This window comes from Semicossyphus pulcher, unplaced genomic scaffold (assembly GCF_022749685.1).
Source record: "Semicossyphus pulcher isolate SPU_LCO1_2020_fin unplaced genomic scaffold, fSemPul1.0.p SCAF_9, whole genome shotgun sequence".
In the NCBI taxonomy this organism is placed as follows: Eukaryota; Metazoa; Chordata; class Actinopteri; order Labriformes; family Labridae; genus Semicossyphus; species Semicossyphus pulcher.
The window spans coordinates 10444750-10458314 of NW_027211770.1; the positions used below are offsets into that span (position 1 = coordinate 10444750).

Sequence of the window (13565 nt, forward strand, 5' to 3'; positions counted from 1 at the left end):
AGACAAAGAACGAGAATTAACATACAGTCAAAATAAAGTCCTTTGTTTCTCTGCCTCTGTCGCTCTCCTCTGCTGCCTGCCTGTCCCTCTGTCTGTCTGTCTGTGTCTCTAACAATGCCGTCTCTCACTGTTTGCTGATCCAGACTGAATGACTGACTGTGCTGAAAAAGGGAAACACACACACACAGAGACACACACAGCAGCTGGGGAATCATTCAGCAAGCAGAGCCAATGAGGTTTGAACACAGAGGAAAAGAACTGACTGCAATTATTACCAAAAAGGGACATTTTACCAACAGCTCAAGATTTTTTTAATAAAGTATAAAGTTATGTTCATGGCATTGTCTTCAGTATATCATACATTTGGTTTGAAGACAAGATAATTAGCCACATCTTTATTTCACTGTTGTGCTCCCTTGAAGCCAAGAGCCACATAAAGTTTCAAGGGATCTTTCTGAATGTTTCAACTTGTCTTAAAAAGGGATGGATGTGGGTGTCGGTTTAGCTCAGCGATTAATCGGCGGCCCATGTACAGAGGCCTCAGTCCTCATTACGGCAGCCCCGGGTGTCATCCCCACTCTCCCTTTCCCTGTTTCCAACACGATCCACTGTCCTCTCTGAGAATAAAAGGCCAAATATAATAATCTTTAAAAATGGATTTATGTTGGTGGTCTGAATGACAGAATTCCTCCTTTGTTCTGATATTAAATATGACCAGTGTACTTCACCTCCTTAATAGAGTACTGAAATGTATGAGGATAATAATAGCACAAACCCCTCTGTACTGTGTGTGCTGACAAAAGGTCAATGAAGACAGAAACAGTGTGTGTCCATGTGTATGTTGCACTTGCTCATCTGGTTTCTATTAAAGTTAAAAATTGTCTTTCGGTGCTTAAATAAAACACTGACGCTAAATGAGTTCCTAAAAGTTGTGAAAAAGTTAACCAGAAGTGTTCAAAGTACAAAGTAAACAGTGGTTGTTGACTTTTGTTCTCTTGCAGTTCTCTGTTAAAATGTCTTGGACACATTGTACTGCATCACATGATGTCTCTGGCACCAGTAACAAGAAGGACTACTTTACATCAAGCATGTATTTGTATGCTTAATCCTGACTCACGAGTGTCATTGGAGCATGATCATGTAAAAAACAATTAAAGTTGTAGCCATATGACTTAGACAAGTTCAAGTTCAAGTCCAACATTCAGAGGTAAATATAGACCGCTGGCACCGAGAACACAACCTGCAGGGTCATGCCAACATCAGCAGAAGTTATAGTAGCCATCAGAGCAAGAAAGTTCAAGTTTAAATAGAAGAATAGGTCTCTCTTACTCTCTCTTAGTCTGAGCAATAAACACACCAACATGTAGAGAGCACGCAGAGACCAAAACAGAAAAATAGGGATAAAATCTGTAGTCTACAGAAATACACTGATATTAATGTTCAACTACTCAGATGCAAAACACGGAGAAAAAAGGTCAAATTAAGGCAAAACAATAAATATTATATAAGTATTCAAATCAAGCAGGTGCCAATGTCAGAACAAAGCCGGCTTACTGCCGGTTCAACCACACAAGAACAAACACTGCAGGTACAGTGTATCTAAGTGTAGTATCACTTCACTGACACCCAAAATTAGGTCACCGGAAAGAAGAAGAGTGTACAAGCACACGGGCTGGCTCCACATGAGTCTATATTCTGGTGTCACACTGCAGAATCATGTGGATAAGGTTGCTTAAAAGAAGTTTAAAACCAGATGCAATTATCCTTCTGTCCAAAATGGCTGCCCCCTGTAAACAAGTACAGTAAAGGAGGGCTACTTGTGACCATGCTGACCTTTTTTACGACACACTTATAGTTAACTTTTAACCATAAAAACATTCCTCTTACTAAGACAACTTATAGTGTATAGTTTAAGTTTACATTTTTAAGACCTTAAATCTATGAAAACTAAAAGTTAACTGGTAGAGGCAAATCCCAGATGCTCCTAATCTACAAGTCCAAAAAAGGAGGCATCAGCTGACTGAATCACAGACCGACAGAAGGACTGGCAGAAAGACAAACATTCAAAGGGGAAATAGAGACAGTGGGAGAAACGCTCTCCAGATGTTTGCAACAGTTGTCGTTAACTTGCTTGACGCTAACAGAAAAGCATGCTGTGCACGGTGTACTCACTCATGGTGCCTGAAGCCCGACAACCACCAACTCTGCTGCCCCCCAATCACATTTTCCACTGGACCAGGAGAGGGCAAGGTCGCATGAAATAACACAGAGAGGAGAGAGGGAAAGAGCGTCGGGAGGGTGGGAGACAGGAAGAACATGAGAGAGAGAGAGAGGGTGCTAAAAGTTTCAGAGGACGGCACTGACTGTAAGAGACACAGAGAGAGAAACAGAGAGGGAGGGAGGAGTGAAGAGGAGAAGAGACCCGAGCCAAACTGGTTCGTCATGCCTGACATGCCAATGACGGTAGCCACATGGACCGCCCCGCTCCTACAGTACCCCGACCCCCCCCTCTCTCTGTCCCTCACTCTGACAGCCCACAAGCCCAGCTGGATTTTTTCTAAGAGCTGTGCTAACTAAACACACTCTCCCTCTCTCTCCTCTCTGATCCTGCTTCAGTATAAACACGCTGCAGGTCGCAGCAGCCTAAAGCTGTTCTCACTGTTTGTCTTTCTAGTTGTTCCATAAGACAGTTGCTCTAGATTAAACCCTCACATGGAGCGAGACTGTTAGGCCAGTTTTGCAATGCCAGTCAGACAAAGAGGAGCCAAAAAACTCACATTGTACAAAAGACTGTGTAATATACTCCAAGAGAAAACTGTTCTCTCCATATATAATTCTGATCCCTAGACTTGAGTTATGGCCAATACAGAGTACCAAACAGATACCCAGAGTGATATTACATTTGATAAGTTTATTTTTAAACAGCTGTTTCCTAACACTGTATGGATGTGCTATGATTGTCATCATAGTCGTAAGACCTGGCTTAGTACGCTACAGTTAACTTAAGTACACTAAACTGAACCTAAAAACAAGCTAATTACCTAGAGTCAAGCTAGGCTAACGCTAGCAGCAGCTGCTTTGCACCTCCTGCCGTCAGATGAACCAAAATTTAACATTGTGTGTTTATATTTTTTAGTTATCTTAACTTTAAATTTTAACAACCTCCAGCCTTAAAATGTGTGATTGGAAAACACAACAATTGCTGATATTAAGCTAGCTTTGACTTCAGCTACACTCTCCGCTAGCACCGCAATGTTGTTGTTTGCCATCGTCACATGACAAATCACATGTAATACGTTTTTCTTCCCATTATAAAACAACAGCTGCTAGTTTTATCTGTAATATACTGTATATTATATCTGTGTAGGCATTAGGCGGTATCAGTGCTAATTTGTGCCTGGGACCTGCATAGGAACAACTATAATATATAGGCCTACCTTGGCTTGGTCATGCACTTCAGTGTTAGCCAGGATGCTATTTTTAAAACAAAGGAGCAGAGGTGGAAAGTAGATGGGATTCGTAGGCAAACTGAGTTCCCATGGGAGTTAAGGTGTGGTTCCTCACAGAGGTGGGTTGTCCTTACAATAGAACTAATGTTTCCCTCTCTAGTCAAACAAGTCTCAGCACAAAGTAAAATGTCAGATGCAGATCAAGATGAAAAAAAACACACTGTCCAGGATTCTGCATTGTCAAACAATTACCCTTACAGACAGACTGATGAAAGATACTTTGTCATTAAGGAGAGTACATGCATTGTACACCCCAAAAGCAAAGGGTCATAAAACAGTTATAGCAGTTATTATTGTAGCGTGAATTGCCTTGACCTTAGTTCTGCATCTTTTTACAAAGTATTCTGATCATTGGAACAGACATATGCAGAGTCTGTAAGAAGAATGCTGGTAAAAATGGTCAATTTAGGTACCAACCATCCCCCAAGTTTACGACCCTTCTCACATTCCAGAGAAGATAACTCACATGCAGACACATCCTTTCTGCAGAGAATATAAGGACTAAAGTGACTGATTCTCCTATGCAATTGAAATGTACTTAAAGTAATGTTATGCTGAGCTAACATATTTTAATACTGTGAAAAATGTTTTAACGTGAATCTGAAACTGCAGTTCTCCTCATCCTGATCACACCTCCTCCTCATGTCTGTCTGCTAACAAAGGAAGACCACATGTGGACACATGAGATCATTTGATCCATTCATGTGATGTGCAGAAAGGTTTACCTGTGCATATGCAGACGTGTACATGCACATGTATATACTATTTGTCGTCATAATGGATGTTGCCATCAACCTTGTTGTTTAATTGTTTAGTTCATCTCATCCCTTTTCAACAGGTTTTATTCAACAATTAATATAAAGTGTTTGTGTATCATTCTGTAGTTGACAGAGGCTTTTTAAATATGGAAGAATTAAATATGTGAAGTAGGCAATATTGATTTTAATGCTTTAAAAAGACACAATCTCACTCTCAGAGCCTTCTCCATATGGGTGTGGCTAGAGAGGGACCACAGAGACCAGACCCCTCTGGTCCCAAGGTTATAAAGCTCCAAGCAACTTCCTCTCGCTCTCTCCGCCGGTTGTTCTTCTCCTGTCGCTCTTGTTCCTGACTCCTCTGAGTTCTCTTCCCCCCCTGGGGGAAAGGCCCGAGCGCCAAAAGAGAGCCTGCTGCCCCACCCATCAGATAATCATCAGGTGATACAATTACATCTCCCATGTGTTGATGCTTGATGCTAAATTAACTAGGATTAATTAACATTAAACCTAAACCTAAAATCTTTTAAAATTAGAATTACTTTTGAATTGCTTCACAATCTTCCTTGGTGCCCTTTCAAACTCTCAACTGCCAAACGATGCATTAGTAATTAAATCCCATTTAATTCTAGAACATCAAAGAAACTAGTCACAGATGCCTTCTACAATGTGGTCCGTTGTCATTCATTTATTGTTCATCGTTGTATTAATTGTCCCTGTTTATTTCTTCATTCATGTTCCACTTAGAAGTAGTTAAATAAACCTCTCATTTATAAAGACCTTGATCCATGTGATTTGTGTGTGTATGAAACGGTAAAGTCACTGTACACCATGTCCAAGAACCTCCTAGCAACCCTGAGATCATGAGCCTAAAGTCATTGATAACTAATTATACGTTTTCCCTGTTTTGTCAAAATTGGGTGGCGTCCAACACTGAATTTAAGGTAAACCTAAATCCTTTTGCTATTAATTAGTTATTAATCTTGCTACCCCTTAACGCTACATTATAGCCGGTAAAACACAGGCAGAGCTGCAGGAGAAGAACAGCCACAGATCGAATCAGTGTGTTTTTCATGTAATCCTGCAGATCTCAGCATGTCTGGTAGTTACTGGCACCTGATATGAGTATATTGTTCCCAGGCTTGTGTGCAGAGGCTGTAATGACTTTCTTCTTAGGATCCTTTGAGCCAATTTTCAGTTGAAAAGAAACTTACAGGGCAGGAGTTGTTGATGTTTGATTACTGAGCAGGTTACTCTTTGGTGTCTCGTGGTAGTGGCTTGATGGAGGTCCAGCAAGAGTGAATAGAAAGGCAATTTTCACGTCTACTACACAACCACTGCTGACATGATGTCAGAATAATCCATGACAACAATTTGACTAGAGTTCTGAGTTTGGCGCTGTATATAATAACAACAACTACTCTAGGAGAGAGCAGGTGTATGCTGCTTTCTAGCCCCTCAATGTAACTTTCCTGTCAAATCAAAAAAATAAAAACAGCGGCTTAAAGAGGGTGAAATATAAACCTCTCACACTGAGAGCCAGTTTAGTTTCCATTAGAGCCGTTTAACACAGTACGTCAATGCTGTTCTGATTGAGCTGCAGAAACAACTCTGTCCAGAATTAGACGGGGCTGCAGTTGAAAGCTGCCGCTGGTCACGGAGGGTCAGAGCATGTCATACAGGAGAGTAACGTCAGTGTGGTCAAATATCACCGGCAGCCTGCAGGATCTCGGTGTGGGAGACTGTAGCAACATGTTTAAATGACCCTATGAGTCTATGAAGTGTGCGTGTTGTCCTTCACTTTAGTAAAGTGTTGCATGTAACCACTAATCGGAGAATAAGATGATAACGTCCTAACATTCACTTGGCATTCTGTTGCATAATATACTAATGACAGCACAAACATAGAGCAGAAAGTTGTCTACCATTGTAATCAAAGTAGCATTATATAACTTGCCACAAAGCGGGGTCCCTCCTTATTGTGGTGCGATTCAGTCTAATACTGAGGGTCTGTTGGCACATCCTGCCAACCATTACAACACAAACTGGCAGACACGGTAGTACTGATGGTTGGGTTACCAATTTATGCCTGCACGAGGTGAGGTCATGTGTCGGTTTTGTCAATGCAGGGTCAACAGGGACATGATTTTTGAACAAAGCTGACCTTTTGACCTCATCAGAGAAACTGCAATTTCTGGAAATTTGTGGAGTTCTAAAACAATATATTTACCATCATAATGTGGGATGGTATGGAAGCACTTAGCAGACATGCATCCATTCATTTTATTTACTCTGTTTTCCCGTGATAACGAGTCATTTCTGGTCATTCTGGTCAGATATTTCTGTTATCTCGAGATAACGATGCGGCACCACTGTAACATCAGCTGATCATAACTCGTATTCCCAGAGTTGCAAAAGCACAAAACAAACATAGAAACAGGCTTAATTTACCTCATCAGTGTGGGCAATGGCAGCATGGCATGTCCTGGTTTGTAATATCACAGTGACCAGCCTGTTTTATTTTCTAGATCACCAGAAGATTATCCTGTTATTACGAGAAAACAACCTTTGTTCTCTTGAGATAATGGGCCGAATTAATTCATTATAATGGGAAAACCAGCTTTGGTTTCCCGAGATACTGGGGAAAATAAGCTGAGATCTTGAGAATAGACCAGAAATGACTGTTTATCACAGGAAAACGGACTAAATATGATGCATGTCCGCAATGGGCTTCCATAAGATGGGAACATTTTTGATGAAAACAGAATAATAGGGACTTTGATTTAATCATACTGCTGTCCAATGAGATCATCTTACCAGTATGTAAAATATATAAAAATATAAAATATAATTTTGTACTACAGTAAAAGAAAAAAGCTTAACAAGTTGCAAAAGTTCTTTTCATTTTTTCTTGTTTTGTATGAGACTTATGTGAGCACTGAGGCATGGACATGACTGGGCATGTGGCCGTATCAGATCTGTAAACATGGAAAGTCTCGTGCCAACACCCTTTTCAGGAGCCAGAGAGAAGCATAAAGGGACAAAAGAGAAGGTCAGCAGCGACTTTGCACTCTTGTTAAATCCTATTTTAAGGGGAAATCAATCAAGCTGTATTTGTCAAACTCTGTCACTAAAGTCAGTGTTATTGTTTGAAATTGAAATATGTTTTGCAGTGTTGTGAAAAGATTTCTGTAATGACCAAACTAATGCAGTTCAGCCTTTTCTGTTGAGTCTGCAGCCAGAAAGTCTCCCCACTTGATGATTCATACTTTACATGCACAAAAACACAGTATCCATGGCAACACTAAGTTATGAGCCTGGTCGCACACATCTGACAGACGCTAAGTTCTCTTAAAATGCTACAAAATAAAACACTACTCCAATAAAGTCGACGGCACAGACAGACTGGCTGCACTTTGTCAACATAGTTTCGACCTCCTGTTACCTGGCTCTGTCTCTACTGTGTGTGTGATGATGCGAACAGTGAACAGGACCCAAACTCTGCTCCAAACGTTACCGCACAATGGATGTTTCCGCCTGCCGCAATTGGATCACAGTGAGCAAGCAGACTCAGCAATTTATATTCTACTCCGTTTGTCCGCTTACATAACTTCACTCTTCCCTGTCCTCCCTCCGTGTGGTTGTTCCTGATCTCTCTCTCCTCACCGAGCACCCCATAATTTCACAGTTACTCAACTCTTTACATCACTGCTGGCCGGTAACCACGGAGAGTTAACCTCACGCCCAGGAACGGCCCAGTGGCAATGAGCTGCTCAATTCAGCTCTTTGTGTTCATTCATCCTCCAGACTTTGGGAGTTTGTGTGCGAGTGTGTATTTCACACTCTCTTAGTGAGGAAGTGTTCAACTAGAAAGTTTGGCAGCGAGTTAGAGGACAGAGAAAGATGAGTGAGTGAGAGGAAAGAAAGAATATGAAACATCTAACTTACATGGAAAATTTAGTTCATTATAGTAATCCCATCACACCAGCAGATGGCAGCACTGACCTAAGCTGCTCAAATGTCCTGCCTTTGAATGACTGCAGTGTTTTAGACGGATGTGACTACAGTAGATATTAACTCAACATATTATTACACCATTTGGTTTTGCTAAATACAGGTGTTGTACTGCTGTTCGGTAATCTGTCAGACTGATAATGCAAGAGTGGAATAAACCACTGAATGTCTTGTTTCTTTTTAAATACTTTGACATTTTGTTTTTGGAGATCAGAATATTAGAGAAAATAAGCCATGTGTGTGAATCTGAACCCTAAATATAGTTGGAGCACCAGAGCAGAGAGAAAGAAAAGTGAAGCAATGACTGTGATGCAACAACGTTCCTCTCACGGGTGGTAATTTTGTGATTAATCTAATAACTGCTAAATATTACAGCTAAATCCAACACTGTCACAGCTAAAACACTATGAAATTAAACAGCAAGTAGAGTAGAGAGTATTTCACTCATATTTGCCCCTAAAAATAGGTGTGTGCGAACTGGAAAAATAATTTACGAGCACAGTGTGCGAGCAAAGAGAAGTCCAATCTAGCAATAGCCACAATGCGGCAATCACAGGAGAGTTTTCTGTGATGACGCAGCCGTGTCAAGTGAGAGAAATCAGTATGATAATGAGGGAATGCTGCAAGGCTCTCTTTATTTTTCTTAAAAAATACAGGATTAAATTGTAAGATATAGTGCATTTTTGTTCATTTTGTTTGTTTCTTTAACCTGAAGTGTGTAAGGCCCTGATGTTACATTCCAGTACAGTAGGTGGCGGTATACATTAGCGTTGTATGGTTTACTGAAAGTTAGATACTTTTTTGATACTTTTTATTCGAAACGGTTCGGTACTTGCATCTCCTCTAGGCGGCAGTATTGGCAAGGTATGCAAGTTAGACTGTTTATAGTGAGGTCAACGTCTGTCATTAATAAACTGTGAATTCCAAATTGTGACCAACCCTTGACATCCTGTTTGTGATATGTTAGTTATCGAGTATCTAACCAGTATCGTTTTAGTTTCAAGTATCATTTCAGTGTCGAGTATCGTGATACTAAACTTGGTATTGGTATCGTGATAACACTAGTATACAGTACGCCTATATACGTTGGTTTGCAATCCAGCATTAAATCAGATAAGTTGACGTTATTTTGTAGACACTAAAAATGAACTAAGGTGGCTAACATTGACGTTAGCATTGCAGCTAGTAAAGGCAGTGCAGCTGAGAACAACGGTAACGAAGCACCTCAGACTGTGCTCCTGAATTTCTTTGTGTGCTCCTACATTTAGGAGCAGTAGAGTAGAGTCCTAATTTTCTTGCAAAGTTTCCTTTACACTTAAAACAAAACTGGAATCAACAAGCTTCAAAGAAGCTAAGCAGGGCTACTGTAGCACTACAGTGACTGCACAATACTTTTACTTTGTTCTTTTCTGACCTGCTTATGCCTTAAACTACAGTTTCAATATCTATTGAAAATGTCTATTTCTGTCTTAACTAAATATGAATGTAATTTATACTGACAGAAAATTAAACATTTGATTATTTATGGCCAATATCGGAGGCAATATAAAGAGATAGGTCTAGCAGCTGACATGCAGTCTGTCAGCATGACAGTGTGAGCTACAGCAGCTCAGCGATGCAGCCGTCATGTGCCGCTAAGGCGGGGATTTAGGCCCAGGCACTAGCATGGGTGAGCACTGAGCAGCATGCAATAGCAATGTATGCGCTGATCCAGTGACCAAACAAAAAGTTAGTGCCAGGTCGTAGGGACCTCACAAAGTATTCAACAAATGATCTACTGAAGAAGCTCTGTGGTAGAAATGATGCTACAATCAACAAACCATACCATAGCATTAAAGGATATAACCTGGCTCTATGCCAATGTATACTGGGGGTGGGCTTCCGTCCTGTAGGACCCTATGGAAGGATCAGCTGCTTTGAATCGTTAGATGAATGGACAGTGGAGCCATGCTCTGAGTTTTCTAGGAATGAAAGTTCATCGAAGCTGCAGATTATTAATGCTTTGCTCTGTGGCAGTTTCAGGGTTTAAGGAGTGAAGTGACTCTGGTTTGCAAACTAATAAAGAGAACTGAGTTCATGGTTTAGGATGGGAAGGTGTGTGTTATAGGAAAGTCGAGGAAGGGCCCCTTCCTGTTTGTGAGTGTAAGAAACTGCCATTGTTTTAATCAATGCTGCCCTGGCCCTTAAGTCTGCTGCTGTATGAGCTCTTGGCTTCCCTTATGGCCTTGCTGAAATGGCTTCCTGCCAGGCTGTATTCAGCTCCCTTTCCCCTCCTCTGGGCCCTTTCCTTACTGTTCCTTCAGGGACGTAAGCTCCTTGTTTAACTGTTTTCTTGGAAGTTTCCTGACAAGATGGTGTTGTGATCCCTTAATATGCATTGTAGTTCTGCAGCCTCAGCTCTGTCCAGCACTCTGGAGTCGTAAAATGAAGATTCTAAAATACTTTTCTGTCATCAGTTTTTTGTTTCTAGACTGCTGCCTGATTAGCCGTGCAACGACAAAGATAAATCAATATCCATTAACATTTCATGTGCTATCACTTCAGCTGTAAAAAGCGTCTGCCAGACACTTTGTCCAGACGACATCATTCAGACTGGGAGGAGAAAGGAGATGTGCCACAGCAGAGCAAAACCAGTGGAGACAACACATTAGTGTCCCTCTGCTTCCTTAGAGAGAGGGATGAGAGGAGAAGAGGAGGGGAGATGAGTGAAAGAGTTGACAGAGGCGGTCCACTGGGAGCTCTTTTCACATGCTGGCTCACACACAGAGCTGAGGTCCCCCGGAGCTGCTTAACTGACAGGATGTGACATTAGAGACGGGTCACAGAGAGGAGAGAGTTTCTCACAGCTACACAGGACTCTCACTATCACACTGTCACACATCTTCCTCTGCGTACAGTTAAAACAATAACTATACGTTTTTTCACAGGGTCAAATACTACAAAGTAACTCTAATGTGTTGACTTGTAATTGTATCATGTATGCATGTGACATTACCTGTAATGGTCTCTGCATCTCTGTACTTGTTCGTGAACTCCTGCAGTGCAGCAGGCAGACTTGCTTCACTGACATACTCCTCCTCTTCCTCCTCTTCGCTGGACAATAGGGGCCCAGGGTTGTGGAGCAGATCTGTGTGTTCTGGTGGTTCTGGTCTGGGGGCCGGGGCCAAGGAGCGGGTGTGGGGAGTTGAAGTCTTGGGGTCCAGCTTGGCGCTGAGAGGTTAACGATTTAAATCATGACCAGCCATGGACGAGACCTGGACTCTCCGTTGGAAGAATTAGATGCGTCTTGAGTGCATTAGTGGACTGGTCAAGATGTGTGGAGCACGGGGCAGGTGGAAGCAGCAGAACCAGACGCACACAACTGGATGTAGAGAGGTTATTCAGTGCATACCTGAAAGAGGAAGAGGAGGGAAAGCAAATCACGAGTTAGATGGAAAAATACAGCAAATATTTAAAGCATAAGAATAAAAACCCAGTGTAATGGTGGCTCGTTAATGTTTTTACTGTATGCACGTCTAATAACATCATAAAACATCATTTAGTTCAAAACAACTCTCTCTCTTTCCCTCTCTCTCTCTCAAGCTGAGCAGGTGTATTTATAGACACAGAGTCACACTCCTCAGCACGATGGCTGACTGGCTCATAAACAGAACACATGCTAAAGTGTCAGTAATTATAAACGTGACTTATCAATGTGTTATGACTTTATACCATACAAAAAACTACCTGGTAATTAATCGTAACTGAAGCTTATAATCTTGTGTGTTTATCCACAATAAGTCAATGCAAAGTCCTCTGGGTGGATGTTTGGATGTGTCTGTCAAATAGTTTTGCAACTTATTATCACTACTGATTAATTTGCTTCGATTCTCTCTTTTATTGATGGATAAAATGTTTAAACGTGCAGATATTGTTCAAATTGTTCAAAGGTGACGTCTTTAAATGTCATGTTTTAGTAAATACACATTCTAAGCTAATTATTAGCAGCAAATCCTCTCATTTGAGAACCTAAAACTGGAAACTTTTTTAAGCCTTCTTGAAAATGGATGCAGTATATGTAAGAAAATAAATACACTGGCTAATTTAAAAATTATATTTTTATTCTGTTAATATATTTTCATTTATTGAGGTGGCACAACAAAAGTAAGGCTGTGTTGAGTTGTGTTGAGTTGTCTTCCTTTCTTTTGTTTTCACATTAGCTTCCACTCATCACTGTTTGCACGTGCTGGATGGTCTGCTTTGTCCACACGTAGACTGGTGTATTCTTATTTACAAGTCTACTTTAGGTATGCTTCCCTTGTACCTTCTGACCTACATCAGACAGAAGAGTGCAGGAGCTTACAATCTTCGGTCCCAGGACCCGTTGTTACTGTCTGTCCAACAGGTCAGGACTGAACTGGGGAAAAAAGCGTTTAAGTTTGCTGCTCCCTATACTTGATCTACTAGAGACCTGGAACTAAAGGAACTGTTCTGATGGGATGCTTTTAAGGTGGTTTACATTTATGATTGTGGTTGTTTTAGACAAAGTTTGATTGGTCTAACTCAGGGGTGGGCAACCCTGCTCCTGGAGAGCTACCTTCCTGCATGTTTTAGGTTTCTCCGCACTCTAACACACCTGATTCGAATGTTTCGCTCGTTACCAATCCCCTGAGACACTTCAGTTGGTTGATAACGAGCAGATCCTTCAAATCAGGTGTGTTAGAGTGCGGAGAAACCTAAAACATGCAGGAAGGTAGCCCTCCAGGAGCAGGGTTGCCCACCCCTGGTCTAACTTGTTCTTTCATATTTTTTATTGTAATATAGTGACGTATTCTGTGTTATGTTTGTATGCATGGCTGCTCATTGTTTGTCGGAACTCTGTTGTTGTGCTGCTGCCTGTCTTGGCCAGGACACTTTTGAAAAAGAGATTTTTCATCTCAAGAGCTTTTTCCTGGTTAAATAAAGGTTAAAATAAATGAATACATTTGGGCAACCAAAAATTAAATTATGCTTTTGCCCCCAAATTTTGGTAGTGTCTATCCCGAAGCACAAACAATATTACTACTGTACAGTAAGAGAGACTGTGTGAGCTACACTGTCAGAAATCTGTCTGATGAAGGCATGAAGGCAGACAAAAGTACAACACAATCACAACACTCAGCAGGCTGCAGGCCAGCATTAAGGAGGAACTTAGTGAAGTTTCTATTAATAGTCAAATGTTCAAACACACACACACACACACACACACACACACACACACACACACACACACACACACACACACACACACACACACACACACACACAC

At 41.2% G+C, this 13565-nt stretch overlaps 1 protein-coding gene across 2 annotated transcripts in view; it reads right to left on the bottom strand.

Moving 5' to 3' along the window:
- Positions 1-11298, bottom strand: part of trak1a (trafficking protein, kinesin binding 1a) — a 40128-nt gene extending 28830 nt beyond the window's left edge. Inside the window, exon 1 of one of the 2 annotated variants that reach the window (XM_069656232.1) lies at positions 11274-11298. Coding sequence is in view for 1 of the 2 variants with exons in the window: in XM_069656229.1 (XP_069512330.1) it covers positions 2173-2176 (4 nt within the window). In the remaining variant the exon portion in view is untranslated. Of the gene's footprint in view, positions 1-2172; positions 2247-11273 lie in introns of those variants that run through there. The other variant, XM_069656229.1, reaches the window with a different exon arrangement.
- Positions 11299-13565: the final 2267 nt, after the last annotated feature.